Source organism: Trachinotus anak, unplaced genomic scaffold (genome assembly GCF_046630095.1).
Source record: "Trachinotus anak isolate AG129_WGS33_773 ecotype Australia unplaced genomic scaffold, CSIRO_AGI_Tana_v1 ptg000005l, whole genome shotgun sequence".
NCBI lineage: Eukaryota > Metazoa > Chordata > Actinopteri > Carangiformes > Carangidae > Trachinotus > Trachinotus anak.
The window spans coordinates 6,426,426-6,441,416 of record NW_027273856.1 but is presented as its reverse complement, the minus strand read 5'-3'; the positions used below and the strand labels follow the sequence as shown (position 1 = coordinate 6,441,416).

The 14,991-nt window shown below is 41.9% G+C and overlaps 1 protein-coding gene across 6 annotated transcripts in view; it reads right to left on the bottom strand.

Moving 5' to 3' along the window:
* Positions 1 to 14,991, bottom strand: part of nrxn2b (neurexin 2b) — a 692,879-nt gene that overhangs the window by 311,357 nt on the left and 366,531 nt on the right. For all 6 annotated transcript variants that reach the window (XM_071478063.1, XM_071478062.1, XM_071478058.1 and 3 more), the window contains 3 exons: positions 13,896 to 14,015; positions 12,057 to 12,438; positions 10,461 to 10,651 (listed from right to left, as the gene is read on the bottom strand). In XM_071478063.1, coding sequence (XP_071334164.1) covers positions 10,461 to 10,651; positions 12,057 to 12,438; positions 13,896 to 14,015 — 693 coding nt within the window. The remainder of the gene's footprint in view (positions 1 to 10,460; positions 10,652 to 12,056; positions 12,439 to 13,895; positions 14,016 to 14,991) is intronic.

Genomic DNA, 14,991 nt, shown 5'->3' with positions numbered 1-14,991 from the left:
ACAGCCTGCTTGGAGTTTGCCAAACAGCATTTAAAGGACTCAAAGAGCATGAGGAAAAAGATTCAGTCTTCACACCATAAGAAGAACTCTGGGCAGAACTCCATACAGTGTCTAGCAAACACCAGACACTGCTCATTAACTGACTATTACCATCCCTAGGGTGAAGCATGGTGGTTGCAGCATCATGCTATGGGGGCAGGGACAGAGAGACTGGTCAGAACTAGGGGATGAATGAGCGCAGCCAAAGTCAAAAAGGGCCTTGAAGAAACATTTTTAGCATGACAACAACGCTTTGGGACAAGTTTTTGACTGTGTGTGGCCTAGTCAAGGCCCAGACTGAAGCCCCATACACCATCTGTGGGGCACCGGACGATGGCAGTTCACAGGAACTTACCATCCAAGAAGAAGATGGGATAAACTGCTCAAATCCATGTGCAGATGTTGGTGGAGCTGTAATTGCTGCCTAATGGGTACTGAATTAGGAACTGAATACTTTCATAAATGAGAGATTTCAATGATTTTTCATACATTTACAAAAATTTATAAAAACTTCATTATGGGTTATTGAGTGTACACTGATGGGCAACAGTGGCAAAACACAAAAAATCTGTGTGACTTTCAGAGGCCTCTGTATATAGTCAGGGTGATTTATTTCTAGAACTTGACATGACATTTGATGCTATTGTGTTTTCTTATAAAAACCATCAGCTGACTATATAAGGGTGTATAATTAAGGGGTGGAATATAAATAAGTCTTGTGCTATTTAACATCTAATAATGATATAAATTAAATAATTGGCTGTCTACTTTATATCTGTGATAACGGTGGTTCATCATTGATCAATTAGTTAAGAAACATTGTTGTTGATTGAAAACGTTCATGATGAAGAAGATAAGAACGCTGATTACGGCAACATCACCCAATGTGCTGATTATGATTAAGATTATGACAAATTAACGGAACAGTGTGGATGAACTCAATATGGCTCCAGAACTGCTTTCACTGTCCTCACCCCTCCTAAAGCTTCGAGATACCACGAAAGAGGCAGGAAAAACAGCTTGAGACGTTTATACTATCTGACGTGAGGCGCTAATCCATTTATGCTGCATGTGATTTGTTTAGTTATTATTATGCAAATACATTCAGGCGCAGCTTTGGCAGACCTTGATTACTTTGCCTCCTCCCTCCCTGTCATTCACAACCCCCCGCCAGGTGCAAACTGAGACAGTGTTGAAGACGAAACTGAATAAAGTACATGAGTTGTAATACGTCCTGTAAACAGGTACGGACAGAAACTGATATTTCTCGATTTACTCTCCCCAACAACATCGAACTGAGACCAAAACCTAACTTTCCACACCGTTTCTGCTCACAACGCTTTGAGCTAAGTGGAATGCAAAAAATGATCCATTTAAATATTTCCTATTCTCAGAATGAGTCTTGACACCACTGATGTGCCTGTTTAGTTTCAAGATGCTGACAACTGGATCAAGATAAATCTTTGTAAAGGTACAAGGAACCACATATTGGCCACATGGGGGAATCAATTCATGGAGAATATTCAAGTAGAAAAAGGTATCTTGTTTTTCTTCTCTGTTGTTTGCACAGGAAAAGGAACACTTCATCTTGGGAGTTTAGGATAATGCAAGCAGTCTATCTTGAGTGAATGTGATGTCTCAGATATCAATAAAGCAAACATGCTCCCAGCATACCTCTCTCTCTAAGCCTTTCATGCCTTTAAGCCTTCATAAAAGACGATTCATAGAACTGCCAAAACATAGCATAAGTGAGAGGGTGACACTGAAGGCATTCAACTCAGAGGTCTCTCGGGGAGCCAGAAACCTAGTGGCCCATTAGAGAAGCTGTAGGTTGAAACACCCCCACAATGGATTCAGCAGTGATAGTTTCTGCTTGGCATCGACACTGCAGATTCCTTTTCCAAGTTGGGTGTCTGCTTATTAAGACCTTGACGCGTTATTTCTTTTAAAGACTTGAAGTACGGCACAGTGGTCGCAGTATTTAGGGCTCGCGATTCAAAATCTTTTCTGTGCCTTTTCCAGGGCGGCTGAAGTAGAAGTGAATAGGATTTTAATTTTCACTGCGGGACAATGCATTTCTTCAGTATGATCACATCACTGTCTTTGCACTTAATAGATTCACACCATTCTCTTGTTGCTGTTTCCCCAGAGATGCTGATTCTAAAGGCTATTCACACTGACATGGCGTCATGGAAGATGGCCACAATAAGAAGAAAAAGAAAGGGAAGGGAGGGGGAAAAGTTTTCTTCATATAGAACGAACAAGACCCTGGCAATATTGTGATGACATTTAATCTCTACAGAATATAATGGAGGGGCAGAGGAACCCTTAGGATCTCACAATATACTGTATGTATGTATATTGTCAGAGGATGAATAGATTCCTTCCCCTTTTTACACCCAAACCTTCACTTTGAATGAATGGAAATCACAGCATACTCAGGAGCACAGGGGATGGGCATGCACAGTGTACAATAGTACCTTCAAGGCCAAATGATTGACAGATGGGAGAAGGCAGTAGTGAATAAAGCTCATACAGCAGCAGTTGCAGGGTTCTAGGAGCTTAATATCATGTCCCTTGTATCTGACATCCTCTTTACCAAATACACCCAATACTACTGTGCAAGACACTGAATACAAAGCTGCTGTACTGTTGCTCAGGGTAGCAGGAGAAAAAGCCACCTTTGCAGAGAGGGGTAGCAGGTGAAAATTATCCATGTAGTACGATGTCATTAACATTACAATTCTAATATAGAGCATACGTGTTGGATGAGTTTAGAAAGGCTGGACAGTTTGGAGACCTGTGTATGATCCCGTGTGAATCTGTGCCTGCATCAACTAAAGAATACAAGGTATCCAGTGTGGTAACATCAGGGTTGCGGAGCAAGCTGCTGCCCCAGTTGAAAGAATTTTTTGGGATCTTTACTTGTTCATTAGTGAGAATAATATGGACCCTGTGATCACTCTCATCAGCTGCTGAACCGATGCGCTGAAAACTAATTCCACCCTGGTGAAGATATTGCCACCTTGACTGCCAGCTGATTTACATTCTGGCCCTGACCTTTGGTCACGTCAGTCAGATTAAGGATGATACTGTAGATAACCTGCAGGTTGCCTAAATGAGTTTCCCTCGTAGGGCGCCTCAGCTCACAGGGTTGTAGGGGACAAGATAAGCAGAATGAGCTCAAAACAGAACCAACAGATGGATGGATGGATGGACGGTGAAGGAGATAAATAAATTCCACCAGTTTTTGAGAGCCAATAGTCAGTGTGTTTTTGATTCTATGGTTTGCCAGTTTGGACACTAGGACCGATGTGGACTGTATATGGCCACCACCCTGTAAACACTTGATTTTAGTTAGATGTCACTGATCAAGAAGCGCACTGAAGCACTGAGGCACTGAAATAAAGAGGGGTAAAAATAAAAGCACTCACTATGTAAGTCTGGGTACTAGATGCATACAGCACACTCTGTTGAAATGCCTCTGACAAAGGCACTTAACCTGCAGCTCCTCCATTGAAGTTATTTACTGACTATAGACTCTTGTACTCGGCAGGTCGTACACATGAGTGTACACAGGTAAGTCTGCCTCTTGTTCTGAGACTAATTGCAGGCTACTTTTACTTGATTGAATATTTTCTTTACTCAACACGGAGTTCAGTACTCCTCCTGCTTCCTGCTGCCTCTGCTGCTGTTGGCTGACCGGCACGGATCCGGGAGGTGCTTGGCAGCCGTCGGTTCCCTCTCTCTCTTTCCCTCTCTCTTGCTCCTTCTCTCTCTCTCTCTCCCTCACTCTTTAGCTGGCTCAAAGGAGGTTTTTAAAAGGTTTTTAAAAAGAAATATAACATCCACTTTTGTTACTTTGCCTTGCACTGTCCGCCAGCTTCATTTGACCCCACTTGTTAGCTAACCAGGTCAATGTGTGCAACGCAATACGCATCTATGTCTATGACTGATTGACTAGTGATGCGAAGGCTACACCTTGTTGATTGCAACACTCACTTTAAGTGTCATGATAATCACATAAGAATTTGCCGCAGCTGCAAAAACTTCAAACATGTTCAATGCTCAAAAAAATCTGACAACGCTTTTAAAGCATTTAAATGATACTACTATGATACTAACAAAAAAACTAATGTCTGACCCACTGTGATAATTGTCCTGCTGCCAGAAACCCTGGTCATCTTTCATGATTGTCTGACTGAAAAACTCCAGGAAGCATTCGGCTTCATGCTAATGTGTTTCCTCTGGGACAGCTTGTACTGTCCATTGTGAAAACTACAGCTTTATTGCCTGGAGCGTGTTCAGTCTTGGTGGGGACGAGAAGGGGGCACAATGGTTAGATTAGTGTCGTACCTGGTCTACTAAGAGGTGTGAAGAGGTTTTAGTATTGTGGAGGGATTAGCAACTAGCTTAGCTTGGTTTGTCAGACACTGATATTAACCGGAAAGCAGAAGAAAGAAAAGCTTTGAGGTGATCAAACAGCTAATCTCAATTTTACCGCTGGCATGAGCAGAGCTCGTTAAAATGTGTGTACCTGTTTGCCTTTCTCTCCTCCTCTCTCTCTCTCCCTCGCCAAACCTCTCCTCCATATTGTGTTTCAATTTGTTCTGCTTTTGTTGAAAAATGGAACATATTCAATGTCATCTCTTTACAATTCAACACAAGTCTGCCTCATTAGCAAGCATCTTCAAAAGAAAGGGACAGGCTCTGTCTGAATATGGTGTGCCAAATAATTCCTCCTCCCTGCATCTCCACATCCTGAAAAACGCTTCATTAGACATTCTGCTGTCGTTGTTATTCCTCATTTCCCCATCACTATATTTAATAATGGCATTAATGGCTTTGACATTGCTGTGTTCTTTGCACAGTAAAGCAGGTTGCTCCCCTAAGGGCAATGGCTGTTTGTGTTTACTTCCTCTTCCACATGACCGACAGTGTTTACCTCAACTTCAGCTGTATAAGGGGCAAAAATGCAAGATGCAAACAGAGCATTACTACAACACCAGACAGTTGCTAAAATATGCAGCTATTGCTTTTGTTTGCTTGACTTACTTTGATGATTTATTGCTGCAGTTTTACGAATTTCAAAGTAACTGTTTAGGTCTAGCACAGACAAATCACTAATTCCCAACATAAATAATTATTACCAAAATTTAGAAATGACTTAGCTGAGATTCAAATTAGTAATTTATATTTTATGATAGTGCCATCAATAGGGTGCTGCAGGAATGAGTCCTTAAACCCAGAAATTAGTTAGCACATTAGCACCTCCAGTTCCCTTGTCCTGAAGTGAATGGGTTTTTAAAGTGGGATTTTGGTGAAGATGAAGTCCAAGACATTTTTACATTTAATCTATGACATAAAATATGTCTGTAAATACGGTCATGATTTTTTTAAGCTTCTAAGTCTCTTAAAAAAGGCCAGTTGCCAACAAGTGGCTAAAACTACAGAGGTTGTCCAAGACATTTAACAACATCATGCTGAGCAGGAAAACCAATATACTCACCAGTCCACCTGTACATCATGGTGTTGTACATTTATAGCCTAACATTAGCTTTTTACTTCTGCTGATTGTTTTTAGGCAAAGTCAATGAAGTTTTGTTTATTGTGAAGATTATCCTGCTGAACAAAACATGTAAGTATCAGTTTTATGTTTTGTTTTTTTTGTCACAGAGTTTATTTTCTAAAGTAAAATGCTAATGGTGAAATTCCATTGGCTTTTTGTTGAGGGAAACAGGGTGATGCTAAGTTTTCCTACAAAAATACATCATCGCTGCAGCTCTCTATTGGTTACAGGATATAACAAAGCACCTATGTTCTAGTCAGAGAACATTCACTAATTAACCTAAAGCATCCTTAACTGAAAGCATTGTGTATAGCACTAATGAATTAATAATCAATATATTACCTTGACATAATTAGCACAAACAAATGGAGACAATTAGCCTCTGTCTACACCAAGGGATATTACTGGTGTGAGTGTTCCCCCAAAAGAAGACATATCATATAAACCCTGTTGATCCTGCTGCAAAGAGGATGCTGCTAATTGTCCCTGCTATCCTCCCCAGAGGAGGCTGCGTGTTGTCTGTGTGATGGTCTTGTTTATGTTCGGTAATTATACTGAAGCCTTAAAATGAAAACGGTAATTACTAATGTTAAAATGTAACACCTGGCAAGCATAAAACATTTCATTAAAAAAAAAAAAAAAATATATACTGTAATCAAGAGCTAAAACATTTCACACCATTAATGTAAAGAATTAAACAACTGGTCAATCACATCAATGTGGCAAAAATATTAACAACAGGCGAAGCAGCCATCACAACAACAGGCTCATTAATACTTTCCTGCAGACGCCGAGGGGATGTGTTTGAAGAGGGAAATTCCTGCTTCGCTTTTGAATAGATTCTGTGACAATTAACAACATATTTATGCGGAGCTACATATTTGCATCGTCTGTGACAAAATCAAAGAATTTTTGCTTTGATCGCAGTGAAAACAAATTGACCTGAACAAGCAGCCCCATTATCAGTTGTAAGGTGATGTTGTACTACGCTAGTGAAATGTATATGGACTAAGGAACAGTCTGTCACTCCCTTCGCTCTCACTGAACAGTAGTTTTTAGGCAGGTTAGACTGGGCTCACAACTGCTGGTCATTATGTGTATAATACTTTACATATCAAATGAATGAAATCCTGGGCTCGTAGAATAGTGATATCATGTTCCATTTATCATGACTTATTTTGTATTGCTCACCTTCAGTGGTATTACTGAAGGATTCTTCTGCATTATCATGTTCTAACATCATATTGTACAGCTCCTCTGGCGTACTCGATAAGGATCCCTCTTAACCACGTTGCTCCGTAGAATCAACAAGACCATTTCAGGGAAGCTACAGTATCACTGTGTTCTGCAGGTTGTCAACAGCAGTGACAGAGCTGTATTCCCCGTATGGCGTATGTTCAACATGTCTGCTTCTGAGACTCTCCTTCACCATACAAAACTCCATTCACTCAGTGCTATCCTCGGGGACTGTGTGTGTGTGTGTGTTGCTCCCTCACCGTATTTTAGCTGACAAAGAGGGATGCCTTGAAGATTTTTTTTGCCCGTCCAAAAACAAAGAGAATGAAGACAGAGAGCACAAAAACCCATTTTCCCCATTTTCTCTGGGCAATTACACAGATAAAGCTCAGAGAATTGGAGTTTTTTTTTCTTTGAAATGCAGGAGAAATGGTGTTAAAACAGAGCAAAGAAATTGTGAGAAATGGCTTATTGTTGCTATTTCTCCTGTGATTTGCAAAGCCTTGTATTTGACTGTTTAACAGTCAGAAAAAAGAAAAAAAAATGTGCACAGTGTACTGTGTGTGTCTGAAAAGGAAAGAGAAACTGCCAATCACACCTGGTAGTATATATATATGCGTGTATGTTTTGTCAAGAGTCTTTCTCCACCTACACACATGTTCAGTTCTGGTGCTTCGCTCTAGTGTTTATGGCACTACAGCGTTTGAGCTGCATGTGATATTTTGGCAAGGGAACTGTCACGGCACAACTACAGAGCGAGGCTTGAATGCCCAATTAGACGAGGGAATTGGGCATAGAGACACCCCCCCCACACACACACTAAAGTCCTATGAAGTAAGATTTACAACTATTATTCTTCCCAATAGCACCGAGCTGCCTTAACCTCCATCCCCTGCAGGCATGGGTTGTTCAGATAAAGAAAAAGACCCCTGAAAATAAATAAGTTTCAAACGCAGGAGCTCACAGATGGGGGTGGGGGGTGGGGGGGTTGGTTACCACCCAGCCATGTATACTGTGTTGATTGGGCACCGAGAATGGCCGCCTTCTGTTTCATTTGTGAGACAAATCTTTCAATGGCGTGTCTGTAATTTTGAATATGCAAATGGAGTCATTGTCGCTGCGTGACTCAGTGGTGGGCAGCTGAGGGATGTTGCCGGCGCACACTTGGTTGGTGGTGCTTTATAAGAAGGAGGTGCAACTGTCTATTAATCACTCAGGCTAGAGTGAGGGGATGCTTACAAAAGTTGTGCCGCCTGGAGAACGCTCCTTTTTCCCCCAATTATGAGAAGACAGATTATGTTTACGTTTTCTAAACTATATACATGACAGCTGAAGGTGCGCGTCTCTTTTGCTCGGAGGTCAGTTATGAAGCTCTTCGCCTTAATTGGAAAGGACGCCGTTCAAAATGATTGCAAATTGGTGGGAGAGTAGTTTGAAGACGGGCCTGACATGGGATGGCATGGTCCAACACCTTCAGGATAGCAGCATGCTTCCTGAAAAACCTCATTGACTGCGTCTTAATGATCCCCCTGTCTTATCTCCAGGCTGATTGACAGCAGTCTCAGCCGCAGCCGAGACAGAAGCAATCAATCAAAGACAAAAAAACCACTCTAATTACAGACATCAGTTACTTCACTTTACTGCAGGAGATCGGCAGAGTAGATATTCTGCAAAGAGTGCCCGGATGCACAGGAGACCAGTTTTATCTATCAATCGCATGCGATGCATAATGAAAACACATTATGCTGCAGCTCACTATATAAAAAAAAAAAAAAAACCAAAAAACTTCATACCAGCATTCATCAACTATATCTAGTAATTACTGATTATTCTATTGACACAGCAGTCATGTAAAATGAGCACCGAGTAAAATGACACAAACTGTGTGATGATTACATTCCTACTCTGACGCATATCTGACAATAACATAATTGGCCGTGTGCATAATTCACTTTATTTGCATTTCACCACAAATTTTTTTGTGGGACCAGGCTGCTAATTACATGTCTCGCTGCTAAAACCGCTGCAGCTAAATTTATATCCTTCATCCCCCGCGTCTCCAGCTTATGAAAGCATGTTTCTGTGTTCAGTCATTTTGTATGTAACCCAGCGTGAGGACACTGGCGCAGTGCCATTCCTCTACATCCTACCCTATTATGATTATCCTTTCTAATTGCACCAAGCATACCCCAAAGGACAGCACTGGAAAAAAAGGGGTAAGTCAGTCAATAAATCATGTCTTCCCAGAGAAAAGCTTCTGGGGCGCCTTTTCATCTTTTGACTCCTCACAGCCGTCAGCGGATTCCTGGGGGGGTTAAAACTGACTTCTGATGCGGTTTTATACAACAACCCTCAGTAACCTCAAGAGCACTCCAGACAATCGCCAATCCAATCACCCAGAGCTAAAGTTAATAAGAGGAAACACACGCACTTGAAAGAGTTTCACATTAGTGATGTTACCTTCCCTCCTCTGTTGTCCAACTGTCAGCTTCCTAGTGTCTTTCTTCCAAGAATCTCTTTCTCTTTGACTCCCGACCTTTATTTCCATGCTGTCAGTCTTTTCCTTCACAGGCAGCCACTCTCAAGCATCCAAATAACACATGAGAGAACCCGACCACTGAGGTCTAAAGCCTACAATTACCTGAGTTTCCAGCCCCAGTCTTCCAGGACCAGACATATCTATTCACTCTTAAGTGCCTTGTAACCATGGCTATTATTTCAAGATGATTCATGAGGGTGATTTTAAAGTCAAAGAAGTACCTATTCTGGTGTCTCTGGTGTCTCCATCAAAAGATAGTCATTGTAGAACGGCTAAAAGTCAAGTGACTTTTTTTTTTTTTGCCAGTCAGACAGGCATTTCGGTGAAAACAAGCGAGTGAAACCAAAAAACAAACCAAAGGAGAAAGTGAAGGATAAAGCGATAAGCTTTCTCCTCCTTGGTCCACGGTGTTGGAATTAGGTCATGTTGGGATACTGATTGGCTAAAGGATATTACTCTGTTATTGTCCTGTTCCTGTAAAGCCTAAATCTGCCGAAATAGGAGGGTTGGGGGGTGGGTCATCTTTCAAGGTGAAGTAGATAGATAGACTGGCACAGATGCTGCCAGGCTTTTGTTAAGTTTTATTTGACCCTGTGTCCCCACTTGTCTGGCAAGCACATTTATATTTGGCAGCATCATTTGTTTTTCTCTGTTTATCCTGGGCCCTTATATTTCAGGGAAAAAACAAAAACAAAAAAACAATTCTGTAAAAAAATAAAAAATTCCTGTAAACCTTTTTTTTCTGATTCAGTTTTTGACATATGCACCAAGGTAGAATTGTGTATTTACAGCACAGCAAATATAATTATAGTGTTTTGTTATAGCCAGCAAAAGGTTTCAAGATTATTATTTTTTTTAGAAACACTCCGCTTCAAAAAGTACAAATTTCTCAATGACTAAGAAAACTAAAGAATTTAAAGTGGACCTGTTCTCAAAGCCACTGTGTTCTTGAAAGTGGGTCTAATTTGGATGAGTGTGTTCATGGCCCCTGTCCAACAACACTTAAGGGACAGACAAAATTATTTCCTCTCTGTGGTGGATGTTTTGTGGAGGAGCGCTGGGTGGCCCCGCTCTTACCTTTGAGGTCCAGGTTGCGTGCTCCATTGGAGTGCTGAGTAACGGTGCGTGAGTCGATCTTGAGCGTATGTACGTTGTTGGCATCCCGGGACACCACCACGTTGTGCCACTGGTTGTCATTGAGCGGCTTGTCTGAGTTGCCCTTCATCAGCGACGGCCCGTTGCCCAAATCAAAGACGTAGTGGACGTAACTGTGGAGAAAGATTTCAGCGTAAGGAGTGTCTGTGAAAGCGTGTTTGCATGACTACAACATAATCCAATAGCTGTTCTTGAAAGGAAGAAAATCGAAATCACTGCGTGGCAGTCAGAACAAATGGGGACAATCATGTTCGTTCTGATTTTGCTTCACATCATAATATGTGACTCACGCTGATGACAGGTCACAGTCAACAGCACTCAACCTCCAATTGCCGTGATGAAGTGATTGAAGATAATATTCTGCTCCCCTACTTTGTTTCTAATGTCTCCATCCTCTTCTCTGTCTAAGGAAATATTTCTGAGAAATAAATGCAGCCTGGGATTTACTCACTGGTTTGACATGTAACTATAGAAACCTGCTTTTGTCTACAAGCCCCTGATTGCCCGCAGGCAGTTGAGGTGGCACAGTTCCCTCCTTCACACAAATATGGCTCTCTTTTGTGTTTTGGGTTAAGGCTATTGTGGCTGTTTCATTCAAGGTATGTGTTTTTTGTTTTTGTTTTTTTTTTATACCTTGATTCCAATTCCTTTATGTAGCCTCTTGTCTTTGTGTGGCAGAGGCAGCTCAGGCTTTTGTGCTGTAACAGTGCTGAATATAGAGCACAACAGGAAGAGAGAGACACAAGCAAAAGCCTCTTTCTGATACTCTAATTATGAACAGTATTTAGTGGGATACAATTCACAACAAGGCTTTTTTCAGGTTTGTGCAAGCTTTTTCTTGCTATTATAGAAAAATACTTAGGCGGTCAGTGAAATGCATTGAGCTCATAATTATGTATTAATGCATTAATTAATTAATTAGATTGTCACATGGATACTTGAGACACAAGTTTTCAAGAAAAAATACACATGAATATTCATCTGCGTTCTGTCTCCAAGCCAAAAACAGTCTGTAGTATGCAGAGCTTTCAAAAGAGCTTTTAAAGGTCCCATATTGTAGAAAGTGAGATTTTTGATTATAAAGCAAGTCTCAGTGATATATAAATACTGTGTGCAAAAGTGTGCAATCCAACAACTGAATGCACACAGCTTGTATTCAGAAACTGAGCCTTACAACAAGCTGTCAGGACTTCCTTAGCTTTGTGATGTCACAACAAAGCAATCACTGCTCTCAGCCGTGCCCCTAGCATGGCCCACTGGACCCACCATCCAACCTTGCAGGAAACAATTTCTTCAACCTATCAACCTAAAAGGGAGGCTCCCCTCTCTTATGTTTGTTGCTAGAGTTTCAGAAAGAAACCTAAGAGAGGAGACGTAAACCTACTCTGAGATGGTTTTTGGTATTAAAACCACAAATATATCTAATTATGGATATCTCACTGATGATCAACTGATCACCTCATTGATCACTGTGTCCAACGCTTCTCGTTCAGTTAACTAGAATTAGAAGGAACTCACCCCTTCACCAGTTCCACAACGATGAAGTCGCTCCCGTCCCCAGAGTTGAAAAGCATCAGGCCGTCGGGCGTGGTGGTTTTGAACTGAAAGAAGAGGTGCATGGAGGCATAAGCTTGTAACGTGGCTAACGCTAAGTAGCTGCCTTTCGTTCGAAACGTCACCGGATCGGCAATGATGTGGCGCATGCCAAAGCGGGCATTCAGCTCGCAGTAGGAGATGTCCCCATTTTTACATTGGTCGAGATATGGCAACCCGTTGAAGGTCAAGCCCTGGAGATGACCGATGAAGTTTGAAGGCACCACAGATATGAAGCGGCGCTCAGTCATGATGCCCGTTTCAATGTTGTGGAACTCGAGCCGTGTGTGGGCACCAGTCATCTGGCCTGAAACGTTGGAGAAAACGGAAAAAAAAAAAGGTCTTAACTTAGAACTTAACTTAAATTACAAGTGGTAATACACTAATTGCAGCGCTCTCCATTAGACAATATACAGTGCAGTAAAGCATCCTGGGAAAATGTTAAGGATTATGTCACATTATAACACAGACAGGATTATATCCATTGTAAGCTGATAAATTTGATATGTTTTAAAGCACAATAAGTTAAATTTCAACAGGTTTATACTTTCTATTGGAACTGTATGTCAAGCTCAGTTTAATAATGTAAAAGCCATGTACATCACATTTATAATGCATTTAATATTTAAAACAATGCTATAGTACATTAAACTCTCAAGTCACGGTATCTGCTACACTAATTTAGCAATAAGCACATACTCTATGGCTCTGGCATCTCTTTATTATGCTTATATTGGTTGACAAAACAGTGTGCGTGCAGCATATGGTTTTATTGCATAGGTTCACAAAGGTTCAGTCTATTTTTTCAACCTCCTGCAAGGGATAATATACAAACATAATATTGCAGAAAATCTCTCGTCTGTGCTCTACATGCCACAATTTATATAGTGTTTACTGGTAGATGTTGAGTAATGGGCTTGGCAAACTGCCTTCCCTGCTGATGCCTAGCCTGCCCTGCCAAGACTCCCTGGGCGCTTCCACCTTTTTTCTTCCCCATGAACCAGTTTGTGAACCAGTTCGAACTTCACAGGGTCGTTCCTTCCTCCTGGCTTCAGCGTGCCCACTCTCTTTCCTTTGTCTGGTTTATACCTTTTTCTCACCTCTTCCCTTGTTCTTCGCCCCTGCCATCCTTTTGCCCGAGGCCACAATACAATACAGCGAGTGCCAGTGACTCCACCTCATCTCTTGACCTTTCATCCTCCTGTGATTTTGTTAGTCATTGGATGAACCTGTGCACAGCTGCTCAGTCACAGTTGTTATATGCTTAAAAAGGCCTCTTCTCTTTTGTGCTCAGTGTAAATTGTAAATTGTTCATCCTTTTGGCTCTTCATATATACGTGTATGGATTTTCTGCCATTGCAACTAGCTTGTTGACAATTTCTTCCTTTTTTCATATTTGGCGCACTGTGGGTGAGATCGTGACCAACGATGGGTATTGAGGTTTACTCATCATTGCATAATGGCTCAAGGTATTTTAATGTCAACATTATGACTATTAAACACTGTTTTAAAGCTGTTGCCAGTCTCCCTAAATATCAGTTTAACTAGGCTATGAATGTAAACCATATGGCACCTCCATGTCAGATTTTTTATCATCATAATTAATCAGATGAGTCCCAAATCCAGTGAAAAATGGTAAAAGAGTAGACTTTCTCAAGATGGATGAATTTAATGTGGGGCTATTACACGTGGATTTGTAAGTACACGACCATCCTCACAGTCGCTATGGTGTCATTCACTGCTTCTCACCCCCCCCCCACTAACCTTCCACTGTGACGTTATCCACAGAGAGCTGCAGGCTCTTGCCTCTTCGCACCACCTTCACCGTGTGCCACTCGTTGTCGTTAAGCTTCTGCCCCGCGAACAGTATCTCGGGTCCTTTGCCTGTAGTGGGGGAGGGGAGGGGGGGGAATTCAAATCACAAACAGCACAGCAGGAACGGCGTGTGCGCCCACTCGCGCACCCACACGCAGACACAGAGTTCACACGTAGTCGGCGACAGAGCTACAGGAGAAAATCTGCATGTTTGCAAAACACATTCACGCTATGGATTCTCTCAGTGTACTGGAAATGAAAGGAATCAAATATCTGGGGCCTGCCAGACTGTAAAATCGACTGTCTTCTCAAAGCTCACAGCGTTGCGGCAGGATGTCATCAAAGACAGTTGGACAAATAAGTCGTAACCGGCTGAGGAGGGAGATTAGAACGGGCAGCCGACGACAACTGGAGATGCTCTGCTACGAGCATTATATGAAGTCGTGTTCTGCTTTCACAGAGCATTTCAGTGCCTTAGTTCAGCACATAGAGGACTCTCTATGACTCTCTCATCACGTCCTGTACGTGGGGGAGTTGATGGGCGAGACTAGACGGTTTAACCGCTCATCCCCCAAACCGCCTCCCCCCCATTCCCTCTTTCCACTTTCCACTCTCAATTCCTCCTGCTCGCCTCTCGCGCTGTTGTTTTCGCCTCTGCCTCTGAACGAAGACAGTTTGATGCAACAGCATATGGTGTTGCAGAGAAGCATATTAGAGCCACAGTTACATAAGCGTCTTTCAAAGTGGGGAACAGGCTATTTATATCCTGCCACGACAGAGCCCTTATTACATCGTTAGAACAAATTGTTGGCGTGAGGGAGTGACAGCGGGGAGAAAACAGTGCGGATTCAGCTTAAGACAGTATTATTAATACCTCTTTCAATGCGCCATGATGAGTTGATGTGATTTAGTCAAGGTGGTTGCTGTCTGTGGCTCATAGCTGTGTCAGAGTTTGTTTAAGGATTCAGAACAGACACACACGAGTGGGGATGTACGGCGACAAAGGGGAACTCATCAATCACGCGGCTCCAGAAGCTGACATGAA